At 43.4% G+C, this 16,746-nt stretch overlaps 1 protein-coding gene across 1 annotated transcript in view; it reads right to left on the bottom strand.

The window, feature by feature from the left end:
* Nucleotides 1–16,746, bottom strand: part of MCOLN2 (mucolipin TRP cation channel 2) — a 320,208-nt gene that overhangs the window by 202,952 nt on the left and 100,510 nt on the right. Inside the window, exon 3 of the mRNA XM_085602080.1 lies at nt 2,098–2,271. Within this exon, the coding sequence (XP_085458206.1) occupies nt 2,098–2,271 (174 nt within the window). The remainder of the gene's footprint in view (nt 1–2,097; nt 2,272–16,746) is intronic.

The raw sequence follows: 16,746 nt of genomic DNA, 5'->3' as shown, positions 1-16,746 counted from the left end.
CTGCATTACATTACCCAGCCAGGTGCAGTATATAATTCTCAAAAACGTCAGTAACATGAAGTCTTGATTCCCACTGAGGAGGTCCCCATCTGGGCACCTCCAGTAAAAAGAATATCTTCACGAAGTCCTCTAATTTGCTCAGCCTGAAAAAAGATTGTGTTGACTAGCAAAGTTCACCGAAGGTGTTCACAGAAGCGCAATGATGGAGGCAGATTGATTTTTACTACTGCGGTAGTAAAGTGCACTCCTTGGGAAAATCAAATCATAGTACCGTGAGTTTACTATATAGCGGAACAAGTCAATGTATGTGAAACTGACACGCAAAATGTAGTGAAGCACATTAGGACTCAAACACCAGTTACTGCTTCGTTCTTGGACCCACTTGTTGGTTGGATGATCAAGATCTGCTGGGCCATGCAGCCTTGGATCTCCCAAGCTTAAGTGCCTCAAGACAACAGGAGTGTCTTCCTCATGAGTACCGTACACTTCTCAAGCTAGGTCGTGGACTGGGAGTTTTACGAAAGGTCACTTCTAAATCATCTTACAAGAGCTCACTAGCCACAAATATGCAAATGAAGGCTGGACAAAAATCGGATTGCTGTTTAGACCCGAGATGAGGGAGTGTTTCATCCTTATTGTACCTTGCGGCAGTATGATAGGCAATCATCTCCAGTGGCTATTCATATATCCTGGGACAGTGAACCAATAAGCAGGGTTGTAGCTTCAGCAATTACACATATGCATAAGTATACATGTGCAGGCCTGTGCTCCTGCCTGAACGTTTCAGCATGAGCCCGGGTAAGGAAATGTGGGTGCCAGAAGTTAGATCTCACATGGTGGAAATGCTGAACTTCATACCCCCAAAGCTATTGTCCCTGTTACTTGCAATCATTTTTCTCCACCATCATCAGTTGCACACTTGAATAAAACGATTAGCATCAAAGGGTCCACCCTGCGCACTTAGTATTCAGGGCTACCCTTTTGGACTTTGTTGTTCTTCCCCAATGAGCAATCAACCCAAGGGCATATATGCATTTGTGAAGGCTCTCGTCAGGGTTCGTAAATCTGTGATCGCAGTTACAGAGCCAGCGGGTTCCGATCTGCAATCAGGACCTCTGGCAGGAGGTCTAGGCAGCAAGGAGGCATGCTCGACTCTTGACTCAAGGCCCCACCATCTACGCTTAATAAATCAGCAGGCATCTACCCACTGCTCTAACACGCTTTGGCTCAACATGTACCATGTAGGCCCCTTACCCTGTACTCTGTTACACTTGGTGGAAGCATTGTAATGTTAAGATCATCAACAGCCCAACAGGTACCAATGGTTAGATTTGCATTCCTTCCCTTAAGTTAGGGGTGGGATGTGAACCGGGACTCTCCAAGACTGGATAAAGAGGTTTGTATGCAGACCTAGAACATTTCAGTCTCGTGCCTACATGGAACCTTTCCCTGGTGTAGCTCTGTGTTAGGAGAAAAGTGCTGCTGGGAATGGCTGTTCCACCGGGTGCAGATTCCTGCACATTTCTCTGTGGATAGGTGGAGTGGGACACTCCTTGGCGTTCCACCGCAAGCACAAAACATGCACCGGGTTTTTGCGCAAACACATATCGATTTTCATACATGCACACCATTTCACACATGCTTAAATGGTCTGTAAATTAGCCTGTGTGCAAAATGCACCAGCGTAGATCGTTTTTTTTTCTTTTCTTAATCAAGCCTGGCGAGTCAACAGTTTCCCCATGCAGATACAATATGACGAAAGAGAAATGTAGTTGTGACATGAAACACAATATACAGTCAGAAAAGACCGACAGGACAGCACTTAATTTCTACAAGACTGATAAATCTTGAAAAAAATAATCTCGATCTTGCGAGAACTGAGGCCACGTGTCAAACTCACATTACATATATAAGCTCTTATGATTCCGTCCCCAAAATCTATGATGCAATTTACTATTTCTCGTGCTAAACATTTCCATGCATCATTTAAGCAACAGGAGTATACACCCAGGACTGCACCAAAGTAGGAGACTTAGCAAGCGGTTTGGAAACACCACACTTGTAATCAATTTTACAGTTTTAGAAAATATTACTTACTCGGTCAACAGCAAAAAATATACTCTCGTAAACATCCTGCTGAGTGTATGCAGTGCGGGCGTAATCATCTTCGTCAACACCACTGTATCCCTTCAGGAATAAGTGCTTGAAGGCTACTGTGTTGTCCTCTTTGAAGGACACGACCAGCTGGTTACTAAGTCCAAAAAGAACAAGCTAAAGGTAACAAAAAAAACAAAAACAAAATTGAATGCAGGTCTTGGTAACTATTGTTTTTATTTAATTTTTTAATTTCTCCAATTAACATGTAGAGCACAGGGTTCTATGCCTCGACAATAACGAGGAGCACCCATCCAGAAAAGCCTCTTTCGTGGCAATTTGATATTTTACACTCGAAGGAATCCCCTGCCTCTGGAATCCCGGGTTGTGCTTGGAACTTCCTTTTTTCCAAGAATGCGAATTAAGTTCTAGGAAACTTTCGGAAACCGTTGTACTCTCTAAAGTTTAGGAAGGCTCTGAAAGCATGGCTCTTCTTTATGGACTGACACGCCGAGGTGTTTCGCCAACCTACAGCGCCACGAAGCCCTAGAACTACCACAGAAGTAGAACAGACGACAAACAGACTTTTTAAACTGAGGATGCTATTTGGAGAGAAAGGTTCGTTTCAGTCCACCACCCAGCAAACACAAGCACACTGGTGGCACAACTGACACCCGATGCATCACTCTCTTCGCTGTCAAAATGAACCTTTGAGTATTTTTAGAAGGTTTTCTTTTTTAACTCTGCTTTCCACAAGGGTAGTGACGTGTTACGTTTCTTAAAACGATTGCTAGTGTGCCTAACTTTGTTTTTAATTGAAACTTGAACAACAAATTGCATTAGAGTTTATGCAGGAAATAAAACAGCATTTTAACGAAGAATAGACATTCAACATGTATGTGATTTGAGATCCAAATAGCTTAACCTAAAAACAGATCATAAATTACCATGTCTATGGGTGGAAACAAAGCTTAGACTGCAGCCACGAATGCATTTCTAATGAGAATAATTCACGACTTACATTGAATCTACCACTGTGACTGTCGGTCAATGACCAAAAAGTACATTTGTAACATTTTTGAGAACAGAGTAGATCAGGATTCCCCAACTAGTAGCTCGTGAGCAACTGGTAGCAGTCCAGATAACTGCAAGTAGCTCTCCTATGCGCAGCCCAGCCTAGTAAATTACACGCTTTTGTTTGGCTGAATTAATAGTTGTATAGCAATTTTTGTAAAGTGTGTATTCTGGGAAAAATGTATGCATTTTTAGAACTCATAAGCTGATGTTTGGAGGAAAAATGGTTGGATTTCCAAAATATATTTAAAGCCGATATTTGCGTGTGCATTATTTGGTGTTGGGGAGACTCCACTTTGTGCCAGGGATGTTGCTGCTGTGATGCTTATGTATTACTCATGAAAAGGAATACCAAATGGACACATCTGTTTATTTTTTGCGTTAGTGCAGGCAACCCTGCCTGATGCGCTGAGGTGACCACTGGTGCCAAACTTCATATGGTGGCCACTAATACAAATAATATTAATAGCTTGGGATGATATCATTGAAGCTAAGTAGTTTTTCTATACAGAACAATGAAACAGCGAGCCTATGTAGCAATCCCTCTTTATTTCCTGAAGCAAGTCCAAATATAAGTAATAGACACCGGCTTGTGAAGCGGGAGATGGTGCGCATCAAGGTGCCATCCTGCTACTGAGTCAGGATTCTTGAGGAGTTTTATTTTTCCCATTAATATATGAGGATCCAATGAGGAATAGGCTAATCTCTAAACTGGGATTCTGTATGTTCCTATATGATGACTCTCGATATGCTTCGCACATTGACATGATAAAAGATAAAGAACTATGCCCTGATGAAGTCCACACGTAGTGGATGTTAGACTTGGCATCTTTTGGTGTGTTTCCACTGAGATTTTGCTTTCTGACCTCCCGGTTTTGACTGTTTCTGCTGGCGTAACATTTATGCGTACTTTTCGCACTGCTGATCAGTGGTAAAGTGCAGGCGCTCCCTGTGTCAATTGTGTTATGGATTGGTGTTTCCTCGATAGGATATTTACTTGTTAGTCCCTAGTAAAGTGCACTGAGTGTGCCAGGGCCTGTGAATCAAATGCTACTCGTGGGCTGCAGCACTGATTGTGTCACCCACGTGAGTTGCCCTGAAAAGGTGACTCAGACCTGCCATTGCGGAGTCTGCGCGCAGTTTGTAACTGCCATGACGAATTAGCCAGTGCACACACTTGCCAGTCCCTAACCTTCCCTTTTCTCACATGTCAGGCACCCCTAAGGAAGGCCCAAGTTACCCCTGTGGGCAGGGTGCAGTGTATGTGAAAGGTAGGACATGCCCGGGTGTGTGTGTCATGTCCTGATAGTGAATAACAGCCAATTTCGTCTTTCACTATGGCAAGGCTATCTGTTCTCATAGGCCAGAATGGGCAGTTTGATTATAACATCTTATAATCCTAAACTGACCCAGGCAGACCCTCCAGCATTTCGCAATTTCGCGATTCACGAAAAAAATCACGAAATCTGCTGGAAAGCGCGACGGCTGCGATATTTAACAAACCGGCTGCGAAAGAGAGTCTCCCGGTAGGCATAAAAAAAATGATGCCATTTTATTGGCTGAACGCGCCTACGTCACCCCTTGAAACGGCGCTGTACAGCCGTATCGTATTAGCTGCTTGTGGAAAGTTAATTGCCTTTGCCAGAAACCATAGTATCACCACACAGTTCAGAAAATTATTATAGGCAGAAAAAAAGAGGAATAAAGTGCTAAAAGATCACTGTTACAGCACAGAAGCTGAAGCCAGTCACATCTGTGGGTTTAGGAAACCGAGGGACAGATTAGACACGTTTCGGACAAAATATGAGAAACTAAACTACCAGTGTCTGAGACACTTTAATCTTTTAGCACTCACTAAGGCTTCGGAAAGATGACTAAACAAGCCTTTGACCGGCTGGTGTACGTCGGTTACTTGACAGGTGCCCGTGTCGGCTTGGAAAAAAACCCATGTTGTAATGATTCAGCCTGACGTATTCACTCCCTTGTCCTATATTAAGCACTTGAACCAAGTAGCATTTTTTATTCCACTGGAAAAAACAACCGAGCACATCTCTGATTTATAACATTGCATTCTCAAAAAGACAATTAGCATTTACCAACCAACTATACCAAATCAGCTAACTCTTAACATATATTGTGAGGATGCTGCAGATGGCACTTTACCCCCATTTGTATATATATGCTTTCTTCCCTTAGACCCCCATCTTGAAAAAGCACTCCAATACCTATATAAAACCTCCAAAAAAAGGGGCAACTTTCATTCGGAATGCAGGAGATACCGACTAAATCTGGGTTAAGGAATACCACGTTCCCTGTTTTTTCCAGCTGGACCTTACACCAACTAAAAGCTGAAAAAATATCCGGGTGGAAAATGCCCCAGAATGCAGACTCACCATGGTAATCAGTTAAGTGATTCCTTTTCCATCACCTATTTCTAAGGAGACTCTGAGGTTTCAACTCGGAATACCACAGCATTCCTGGAATTACCAATACCCTCAATGAGAGGATGTGGCCTAACGGCCAGGGGGTCGACCTCAAATCTGGGGAGCCAGGTTCGAGTCTCGGCAACGATGCTCAACATCCTGTGATTCTGGGCCAATCAATTAATCTCCCCTTGCATAACAAAAATAAATGTGTCCTTGTGTAACGCAACTGCTGCTCATGTAAAGCGCTCTGATACCGGATACTTTCCGGTCAAGTTCGCACCATATAAAAAAACTCAGGTCAGAAAATACTAATGCATTATTTCGGGCCATAATTGTCAAAGAGCAATAGATAGAGTGCAAACCATGCATGTCCATGACATATCATTGTTCTGTAACCCTTTCGAATTTCAAGGATTATTCAGAAAATACACATACACTTAAAAAATCAGGGTTGACTACAAAACATCCAAGCAGTGATGAGATCAGCGGCGGCTCTTCCGATAAAGTGGAATACTCAGTTAAAACAGTTTCCATTGTTTTAACTCTGAAAATGGATGATTATGAGTTAAATAAAGTGCCGCAAAAATGCCGCTAAATTTCCATATTTGTGCCGCTAAATTTCCATATTAATGCCGATTAATTTGCTAATCCATGCCACAATATCCTGGGGGGTCTGCCCAGGGAACAAGGCAGAAATTCGAGTTTAGTATGGCTGAACTCGAAATGTTAAAATGCATCTTTAGTGAAGGTGATTTTTACATTCTGTGTTGGAAAATACAACTTTTAGAAAGTAAGTATTTTCTTGCTCAGTCATCCTGTGTGCCTCTGTTGGAATGTGGATTGCCTGTCTGGGTTTCGGATGACAGTGGCTTTGGAGCAGGAGGGCTCCAGATAGTCTAGGTAGGGTCAGGAAAGGGCTGAATAGACCTGGGCTGCAATGGGGGAAGGGGGACGAGATTTCCTTGCACCTCAAAGGGCCTGGTCTGCCTCTGACAATGCAGTCTCCACCTTCTGCCGGGAAGTCACACCAGAGAAGGGAAAACTGGTTCTGGCTGGGCACAGACACCATCTGCCTAGAGGATCAAAGGATTTTTGGATAGAAATACTGGGGCCCAGATCACTGAACGCTAGAACTCATCTCAATCAAAAAGACTGCCAAGAAGAAGAGCTGGAGAAGCTGTGAGGAGGAACTACCACGTTGCTGTGTGCTTTGCTGGGCTGAACTGCAGTGGCTGCTTCTGTCTTGGGCAGTGAAAGGCCTGGACTGGGCTTTCTGCAACCTATTTTGTGAGTCTCTCCAAGGGCTTGAAGTAGAGCTTGCCCCCCTATTCATGAAGTCTCAGGAACAGCAAAGACTTCCAAGCTCTTCTGACCGCAGCACTGGGGACTGTATGTTTTGTGCTGTATCAGAGGAAAAGCATCTCAACAACTTCTACGACGCCGCTGCCAACTCCGTGTCCTGAAGGCACCGCCGCAATGCCACACCGCAACCTTGGTCTCACCAACGATGCCAGTCGATGCCGCCACAGAGCCGCTGCTTGCACCGCGACCTGTGGTCCCCCCACTCCGCCCCGCCACCTGCCGAAGCCTTGGCACCGCAAAGAGCACTGCCGCAACGCCACACCACGACCTTGGTCTCACCGACGCCTGTTGATGCTGCCACCGAGTCGCTGCTCGCACCACGACCTGTGAGCACCGCACTCAGCATCGCCTTGCTTCATGAGGACGCCTTGGCCTCCCCGCCGCTGCTGCTCCACGCAGAAATAAACACCACTGCTTGCACTGTGGTTCGAGGGCACTGCTCATAAGTCACACAAAGCACCGCCCTCATCCCGCACCGCAGCCTTGGCCCACTGACGCCAGCACCAAAGACTCCCGCTCGTTAGCCGACGACAGCGCTTCAGTAACGACGCCGACGCTGCTTGCACAGTGACCTGCTAGCACCGTGACGAGCACCGCCTGCATCTCATACTGCGACCCTGGTCTCACCGACGGTGCAATGCGACGCCGCCACCGAGCCGCTGCTCGCACCGTGACCTGAGGGCACTGCACACTGCACCGCCGCACTTCGCACTGCAGCAACCGACGCCTGCCGACGCCAGCGCTCCTCATTCCATCAGAGAGGAGCTCGACCTGCAGCGCAAGTAACTTTGAGGGCCTCATCGCCCTGCATTTCTCCCAGGTACTGTTTGCGGGTCTTCCTGACACCGTAGCTGGCCCGCGACCCCGTGACCAGCTAGAACTGTTGGATTTGTTGTTCACGACGCCGTGGTAGCCCCGGACGGAGCTATCGACATCGAGGAACTTTGTTTGAAACTTATTTTGATAACTACAGCCTTTTTTTTTTTACATATAGTATTGTGGATTTTTGTCGTTTTTGGTCTTGTTTTAATTATATAAAAATATTGGATATTGTTCTAAACTGGTGTGGTGTCCTTTTGTAGTGCTTACACTGTATTACTGTGGGTTATGTGCAAATGCTTTACACACTGCCTCTTAGATAAGCCGGACTGCTCGTGCCAAGCTACCAAGGGGGTCAGCAGGGGTTATTTTAGGAGTGTAACTCCCTTATCCTGACTAGAGTGGAGATTTTTGCCTGGCTTCGGCCCTGGCCCTAGCCTACCAGAAATCCCATTTCTAACAGTGGACAAAACTCGTGGTCTGTTTTAGCTCATTCCTGTGAGAAATAAAGATTATCTTGGATGAAATATGGATGGAATGGACTAACTTTCTGTGGAAACTTTATTGTGCAGTGCACTTCACAATTACATGTTAAGTAGTTTTTACTAAACAAAAGGTTGAAGATCTTAATTTTTTATATTTTCTATTTTTTTGGTTGAGGATCGCCCTCCCAAGTAATTCTGGTAACAGTTACTAATGGTGGGCTGAGCAGTGGACAGGTGAGTTGAGGCATTACCTTTCGCACTGCAGACCCTTTTCATGACTCCGGAATTTTTTTTATTTATTTCAATCCTTTAGCATTGCAATTACATTCCCTGCAACCTTTTAGGTGCTTCCTGTCGGATTCTAATCCATTTCATGCTGTGGGCCAAGTTGTCTAATCAATAGAAATGTATTCAGAAAGCCCTCAATGTCAGCTGCCTAGTAGGGTCCACAAACATATTTATATTCAGGAATCTGTTAAGAATGAGTGTGAGTGGCTTCCTCCTAAACCATGTTTATTCCTCTTTTCAATATTTCACCATTCTTTGTTGTAAGGGGCTCTATTATGGAGTGCTTGGTGCCCACATTTTTTAGGTCTTGCTACAAGACCGCTTTAGCTGTCTGTTGTGAGAGCTTTTATCACTAAGCATATCACTATGCATTAAAGACGTCTGGAGAGTGGGCTTTCATGTATTTTTAATGATCTTCCAATTGCCTAGAATGGCCCCCGTCAAGGCCATGGCACATTGAAGAGAGTTACAATGTCCAATGAGTGTTTCCATTATATTTTGGTGATTAGAGCAAATAGCCCTTTCATTCAACTGCATATACATCATGTTGCGTGTAATTGATTCCTCGTTGGTGTTTTTTTGATGTACTTTGATGGCACAATGATCTCTGGAATCACAGATTTATGGCTTCACGGCCTGCTATTTGAATGCCTATTCCAGTTATAAAATAAATTGAACACTCACCAAAAATCTGACACTACTCCTATAAAATAAAGGCACAGTGCTAAACACCAGTCACTCTTGCGCATTCATTTGTTTTATTTTACGGTCATGAACACATGCTATTTGATTGACAGCTGTCCACAAAGTAAAGATGTGTAGGCAGGATTTCTTAAAGATCCAATATAGTTCAATAGCATGACACTCTCCTTAGATGGCTCAGTATCACCCTGCTAATGCAACTTGTATAGTAAAGCGGACTTTAAAATTCATTATCAACTTACTTTTAAGTAGCACCTCATACGACATCTGCAGCTTGAGCGCAATGGTAGATAAGCCAAAAGGTACGCTGTATTAATAGTATGTTTGTGTTTTGTATTTATAGTGCTATAACTTGTAAAAAATAGACTAGAAAATGCTTTAACTGTGCTAAACAATATCTGGCAAATGTTTTCCTGCGATATCCAACCTATCATAAGAGACTTACCACACCAACTTGCTATACATAACCTAGCAACCGTCCCTACCATACATACTTACAGTATCTACCTTAGTCAACCTACCAAACCTGCCATAACTAGCCTACCTTACATGCTTACAATTAACCTACTGTATCCAAAGTAACACACCTAAACTCCCATACCCAACCTATCCTTCCAATCCAGCATTCTTACACGTCTGCCCCAGCTACCACAACTAACCCGTCATACTTACCCCATACTTAAAATGTGTCATGCTTACCATCCAAAAGTGGAAGGCATCTGTTTTTATGTATGGATTTGCGACGGTTTAGCTACAGAACCCATTTTCTTATTATAAACGTAAGATGATAGATACGGCATGTGTATCAGACTGCTTTGTGAGAGATTTTGTAAGCACTTCTATCCGACTTAAGAGAACAGCTAGGAACCCCTTACAGCACTGCAGCTTTGTAAAAGGGCAGACCTATAGGCTTTGCCAATTCTTTTATGTCCAGACCAGAGACAGCTTTAATTGTCTTGCCAGCCTCATATTTTCCAAATAAACTGCTACAGTATATGTTAAATAACACATTGGTGGTTGCCGCTGAGTAGTTATGGTTTAGCCACTTCCATTTTAAAAGGTATTTTTGGATTTTCCTTAACATTGGTCCCCATTAACGGATCTGCACAAAACGTGGCACTCACTTAACAAATGCAGCTATGGTCCAGCATGGCAGCGGTCATGCAGTTTTGTATAGGGCACTACAAAAAAGTTAAAGACACCCCTTTCTGTCCTGCAGTCCATGTAATAAGTAAACACGCATTTCATAATATAGTGATGTGCATTAGTGCCAGCTCTTCCCTAAAAGGTTTAGGTTATGATTTAGAAACTGTATCCAGTCTGAATGCCTCGGTCTCTCTAAGGTCAGCTAGAATGGAACAGAATTAATCCCCCCATCTGTAACACTAGGGAGACCAACGGTCCCCTCTAAAAATACTGATGTAGCAATTGGGACTCATTTTTAGGTCTCGCTGGCGTTGCAGCGCGAAGCGCTGCCGCCAACGAGAACTATTGTTGCCGTGATGCCTCTCAAGGGAGACAGACCGGGGCACGCGCAGCGATCGGGGTCTGTGGACGCGCTTCTGAGACACACACACACACACACACACACACACACACACACACACACACACACACACACACACACACACACACACACACACACACACACACACACACACACACACACACACACACACACACACACACACACACACACACACACACACACACACACACACACACACACACACACCCCCCCCCCCCCCCCCCCCCCCCCACCGCTGCCGAGCCCCCTCACTGCATCCGCGGCTGCCTAACGCGCGTGCACACACCTCGTTTTATGTTTAGATTCGAGTATTCAAGTCAGTCAACAACGTCGGTGACTAACTGAACTTCTGTTAACTATTTCCGTATTAATGAAATTACATGCAACAACAAAGAAAACCATCAGCAGTTATTTTATTTGTGGGGGGCGACAAACAATTTCACGATAAGTTAACTACGCCTATCTAAAAAAAAAAAAAAAAACACACACACCCCTTGACTGAAATCTCATGCCTGTTCTTATCCATAAAACAAAACACAACAATCACAACTTGGGTACAGTAAACAGGGAAGTGCATCAAGGAAACGCATGAGGGTTAAAAAGAATCTACTTATTTAAAAACATAGTTCCAAGGTATTGCTCCCCACAAAAAATTGGCAAAGTACACTGCAATCTTTCTTGAATCGATTTACGAAAGTTATGGGGTTCACAAAGTCCAAAGGAACTAACTAAATAACTATCAGTAATGTAGTTGGGTATCGGCAGCGAGGGGCACCCAAGTTAAGCGTGCGTTGGTGACTATCACTATGCCACGCCGCAACCATGGGAGAAGAGTGCACACAAAGGATGTCAATATCCAATAATCCGCCCAGCAGAAACGACAGCCATCAGAAAACAGAGAATAAACATTGCAGCCAGAAAGTCACGCCCCCACCAGTCACCATCTTAAGGCCAGTCAATGCAGCTCTTGAGTGAAGGGGCTTTAGGAGGACCATCAGCTTGCCTGACTTTGATATGGCGGTCGATGTGACACCTGTGCGCATGTATGTACGTCTAGCTATACCGGTAGTTCTCACACACCCCAATGTTCAGACATCCACCTGCCGAAGCAGTGGGAGGACGTTGGATTTCACCATATGAGAGGTGCAACTGATTCGGGCACACGGCTGAGATACGCAATAAAGACAGGCAGGTCTATCCCGCTCCCCTTAGGCTCACCTCATCACCCCACTTGAGCACGTCCCGCTGGCGCTCCTTCACGCGGTGGTAGATGTTCAGAAACTGGCGAATGCTTTGCCGCCTCACATAGTCTGCGTGCTTTTTGGTCTCCTCCCAACTTAGCGGTGATCCTTGAGAAAGCAACCCCATATCGCCTCCTTCACCTCAGAACGGCGCGACTCTGCTCCAGTACTCTGCGAGGTGCTGTCCGGACTCCGCCCCGCGTCACACGTTCCACTAAAACCTAGTGGCCGTGAGGGGAGTGCGCATGCATGCAAGTGCTTCTATTGAATGGGTGCTCTCCCCGTTGAGAGGTAAAACAAGCATTTCCAATGCAATAGGTCTCGCATTTACACGAGTTTAAGCTATTGACATAAATGACAATGCCTTTTATTTTAGGTTTTAAAAACCAAAACATAAAACAAAAGGCATTGTCATTTACAATGTCAATAGCTCAAACTCGCGTAAATGCGAGACCTATTGCATTGGAAATGCTTGTTTTGGGAGGGATTGTTTCTCCGCTTATGTCTGCCCTACCACCACTTCCGACCAAGCCCACTCTTATACTGTGTCTTTTTCCAGTTTAAGAGTTTGCTTTGACAAACATTATCTATTGGAAATATGTTTTCATTTCAAGAGCTATTTATAGTTAGGATGCAACAGGTTTATAGAATTTGTACAAGTCTCCCCTTACACTTCACTAACAATTTCTACTCGGACACCAATTAATTATTTTTCACTGCAAGTCTGTTTCAAAACAACACTCAGTTTTGCTTATACTCATCTCCAACTGTGTTTTCTATGCCAACATTATTCATTTGATTCAATGCATCTTTAAATAAGGATTTTAAACTAACTGGCCATCACTTCATTCTGATTTCCTTATGTCGAAATTCGTATTCATTGCCACAAGCAAACTTAGTGTGGTACATATAACCAATGACCATTTGACTTTCAACCCTTTCCCATTTGCATAACCAGTACGCATTGTTGACCTTGCGACACTAATATTTCAATTACGATGTTAATCTTCTGATCCCATTAAATCTGATAGAGGTGATCAAGGCTGCTTGGATGGCCGAAACGCGTCCTGGACATCGAAATTGGGAAATGAATAAAGCAAACTGTTCTGGTATAACAGTGGTCTGTGCCCGTAATTTTCCTTCAGGAAAAAGAATTGCGAGTTGATATATATATATATATATATATATATATATATATATATTACCTACTGGCGGTCGCCTGTAGGTAGTTATAGTTCGGACCTATTTTCTATAGGAAATCCACAACATTCTATTTCCAATAACTTTGGCGCCGATTGACGAATCTTAGCAAAATTTTCAAAACTTTTGGCCAGTTCTGGTCCGCTCCAATCCTGAAAGTCTCGGGATGATTCGTGTAGCGGGTGCCAAGAAAAAAGGGGGGTCCCAAAACGAACTGCTGAACAGAATTACACCAAATTTGGCAAAGAGGTAGTCCTCAGTTCAGACTCGTGCCTTTTGCTTCAATGGTGTCAATCTGTTCAGTAGTTCCTGAGAAAATTACAGTTAAAAGTACATATATATCTATGGCCACGCTGGATCCGCGCACCCTGAGTGCACCCTGAGCGCACCCTCCTGATTCACGTGCTGAATGCTAATTGGCTGTCAAGTGGTTGTCAACATTCGAAACCAGGAACTGTAGGCAGCCATTTTGTGCTTCGGTAGAAGCGAGGCTGAAGAAGTCTGTGGAATAAGTGTGCAAAACGTATAAAGGGGGCAGGGTAGAAATACCCTTACCCTCTAGACCTGCTTTTTTTTTTTTTAAACTCAAAGTGCGCGCAGGGTGAGCGGATCCTTCCGTAAAAAAATAAAATAAATAAAACAGAGCTCTTTTATAATTAGCCCCCGGGGGGCCAAATCCCAGGGTCACAATTATTAAATTTAAAGGGGCCCCCCCAGCCCCGGGGGCCGCCACCCCCCCGGGCTACAAAATAAATTGGGAGGGGCTCAAAAACCCCTCCCGGTATAATTTGTGGGGGGGCTCATCGGCCCCCCCCAAGCCCCGGGGACCACCACCCCCGTGGCTTTATGTATGGAGGGAGGGGGGCTGCGTGGCCCCCTCCTGGAGCCCTCGAGGGCCCTGGGGACCGCCACCCACCAGGGCCGGCTCCTGCAGTGTCCTGGGGTGCCCACCGCAATCCCATAGCAAACTTGGTTTGGATTTTGAAAGAGAGCAGGGAAACCTGCTCTCTCTTTCAAAATCCAAACCATATTGCTTTTCCACACAGGGAGCTGCATGTCAGCAGCTCCCCATGTGGAAAAGCAATGCCGGCTCCCGAAGGACGCAGGGAGCCGGCTGGGACCGTGGGGGCGTTGCGGCTCCCCCCATGGGCCCCAATGTTTTTTATAAGCCCCGGGGGATGGGGTCCCCGTGGATAATAAAAATTAGTGATGGGGCTATTTTTATTTTGTTACGGTAACATTAGGAGTCGCACATACAGCGCGGCTCTCAGCGCGGCCCCCTGGTGTGCACGCATTGGATGTACGACTACTAACCTGTAGGGTGCACGACTTCTACGTGTTGGATGCATGATTCAAACGCGTTGAGTGCGCAACAATAAAAAAAGAAAAAACAATAAAAAAAATATAATACAAGTATATTTAAAAGAATTTAAAATAATAAAAAATGTGATTTATTTTTTTACAATTTCTTAAAAAATGTGTAGTGTAATTTAAAAACAAAATATAAAAATAAGTCAATTAAAAAATGTAGTTAAAGAATATAAAAAAAATTAGAAGAAATACATTTTCAAAATATCATTTAAAAAACCTTTGAAAACATACATACGTTTCTGACATGTTATACTTAAGAATTAGCATTTAAAAAACCTTAGAAATTCACTGAAAAAAACATAGGTTTCAGGCACATTATAGTTAGAAATTAGCAATTAAAAAACCTTAAAAATTCACTGAAAAAACCATAGTTAAAGTTATAGTTAGTTGGAAATTTCACTCATACAAAACCATAGAAATTCCCCCGTTATAGTTAGTTCAGCTAACTATAACTCGCGCCCCCCACAATGCACTGCTGATGACATCACATATTACATCACTCATGACATGGTCAGTGACATCACTGATGACATCATTCATGTGATAAATTGATGCATCTTCTCAAAACCTCATATAACCTTTGATACACCCACTCTAAATTACAGACTGCCATTCTCAAAACCATAGACACTCCAACATCAATAACTATATACTCACTCACTGATTCTTAGGTTTACATACACATCCACTCACTCACCCGTACAGTCACTCATACTTATGGTCACTCAGTACAGGACTATCATAGGCACTCATACACCTATATAGAAACTCACACACTGCCACTCATTCATAGAGGTACTCTAACACCTAGTGAGTAATGCAAATAATTAATCACACTGCCATTTACTCACCTATACAGTTATACACACATCAGCTCACTTACTCATACAAATACCAGCACATACTTACGCTCTTATACAATCACTTATACAAGCACACACTCCTCCATACAGCCACTCTCACAATCACACACTCACTTATAGCCATTTATATACTCCAACAAACAAATACTGCCTTTCACAAATTTAGTTACTAACACATATACAACTGAGATATACATTCACTCACTAACACACCTATACACACACTCAACCACCCTTTCAGTCCATCACAGATGCACTCTTGAAACCATGCACCCAGTGAATCACCCACTCACACATCTATGTACAGAGTCACACATACCCCACCCACACAAACTCAGGCACCCATACAGATACTCAGACAACCAATCAATAACCCATATAGACACTCATGTAGCTATTCGCAAACCCATGCAGCCGCTTACACACCAACAGACAGACGGATACAGACATTCACACAGTTTACTCACTAACCCATGCATTCAGTAAGATAAGTTAATTCACTCACTTATAGAGTCAGTCACGCACCTACTAAATCATCCATTCAGACACTTATACACCCACTCATTCATCAATACGCCTTTCCCTATATATATTAAAATATTTAAACTTTACAGAAACACACAGTCATTGGATGATGTCATCAGTGATGTCATTTGAGATGTCATCAGTGATGTCACTGACCATGTCATGAGTAATGTAATATGTGATGTCATCAGCAGTGCATTGCGGGGGCGCGAGTTTTAGTTAGATGAACTAACTATAATGGGGGAATTTTTATGGTTTTGCATGAGTGAAATGTCCAACTAACTATAACTTTAAATAGAACCTATGGTTTTTACAGTGAGAAATATATATATATATATATATATATATATATATATATATACATATACATATACATATACATACACCGTTGACTGTACAACGAAATACTTGACAGTATTCAAGATGATTTCTGTGAGTACTCTTTACTTAATAGTAAGCATTCTATTACAGTACCAAAAGGTATCATTTACACCAAGTGCATGACATAAAACAACTCTGCAAATCCTTCAGTCTTTTACCCACTGCTATTCATTTTAACGACCATCATATTAACCTAACATTGGCTAAACAATCATTCATATCACCAGCTTTGATAAATTGGACATACTGATAAAAAATGTCCTATTTTGTTTTAGCTCAGCCCATGGATGCCTAGTAAAATGAGTTGCTTTAGTACAAGCAGAAAGACCCACAATTAACATGTGATTTTATACAGACTGATCAGCACAACAATCATGTCTCGATCTA

The sequence above is a fragment of the Triturus cristatus genome, chromosome 4_2 (genome assembly GCF_964204655.1).
Source record: "Triturus cristatus chromosome 4_2, aTriCri1.1, whole genome shotgun sequence".
Lineage (NCBI taxonomy): Eukaryota > Metazoa > Chordata > Amphibia > Caudata > Salamandridae > Triturus > Triturus cristatus.
The sequence above is the reverse complement of the archived record's forward strand: the minus strand, read 5'-3'. Positions and strand labels throughout refer to the sequence as shown.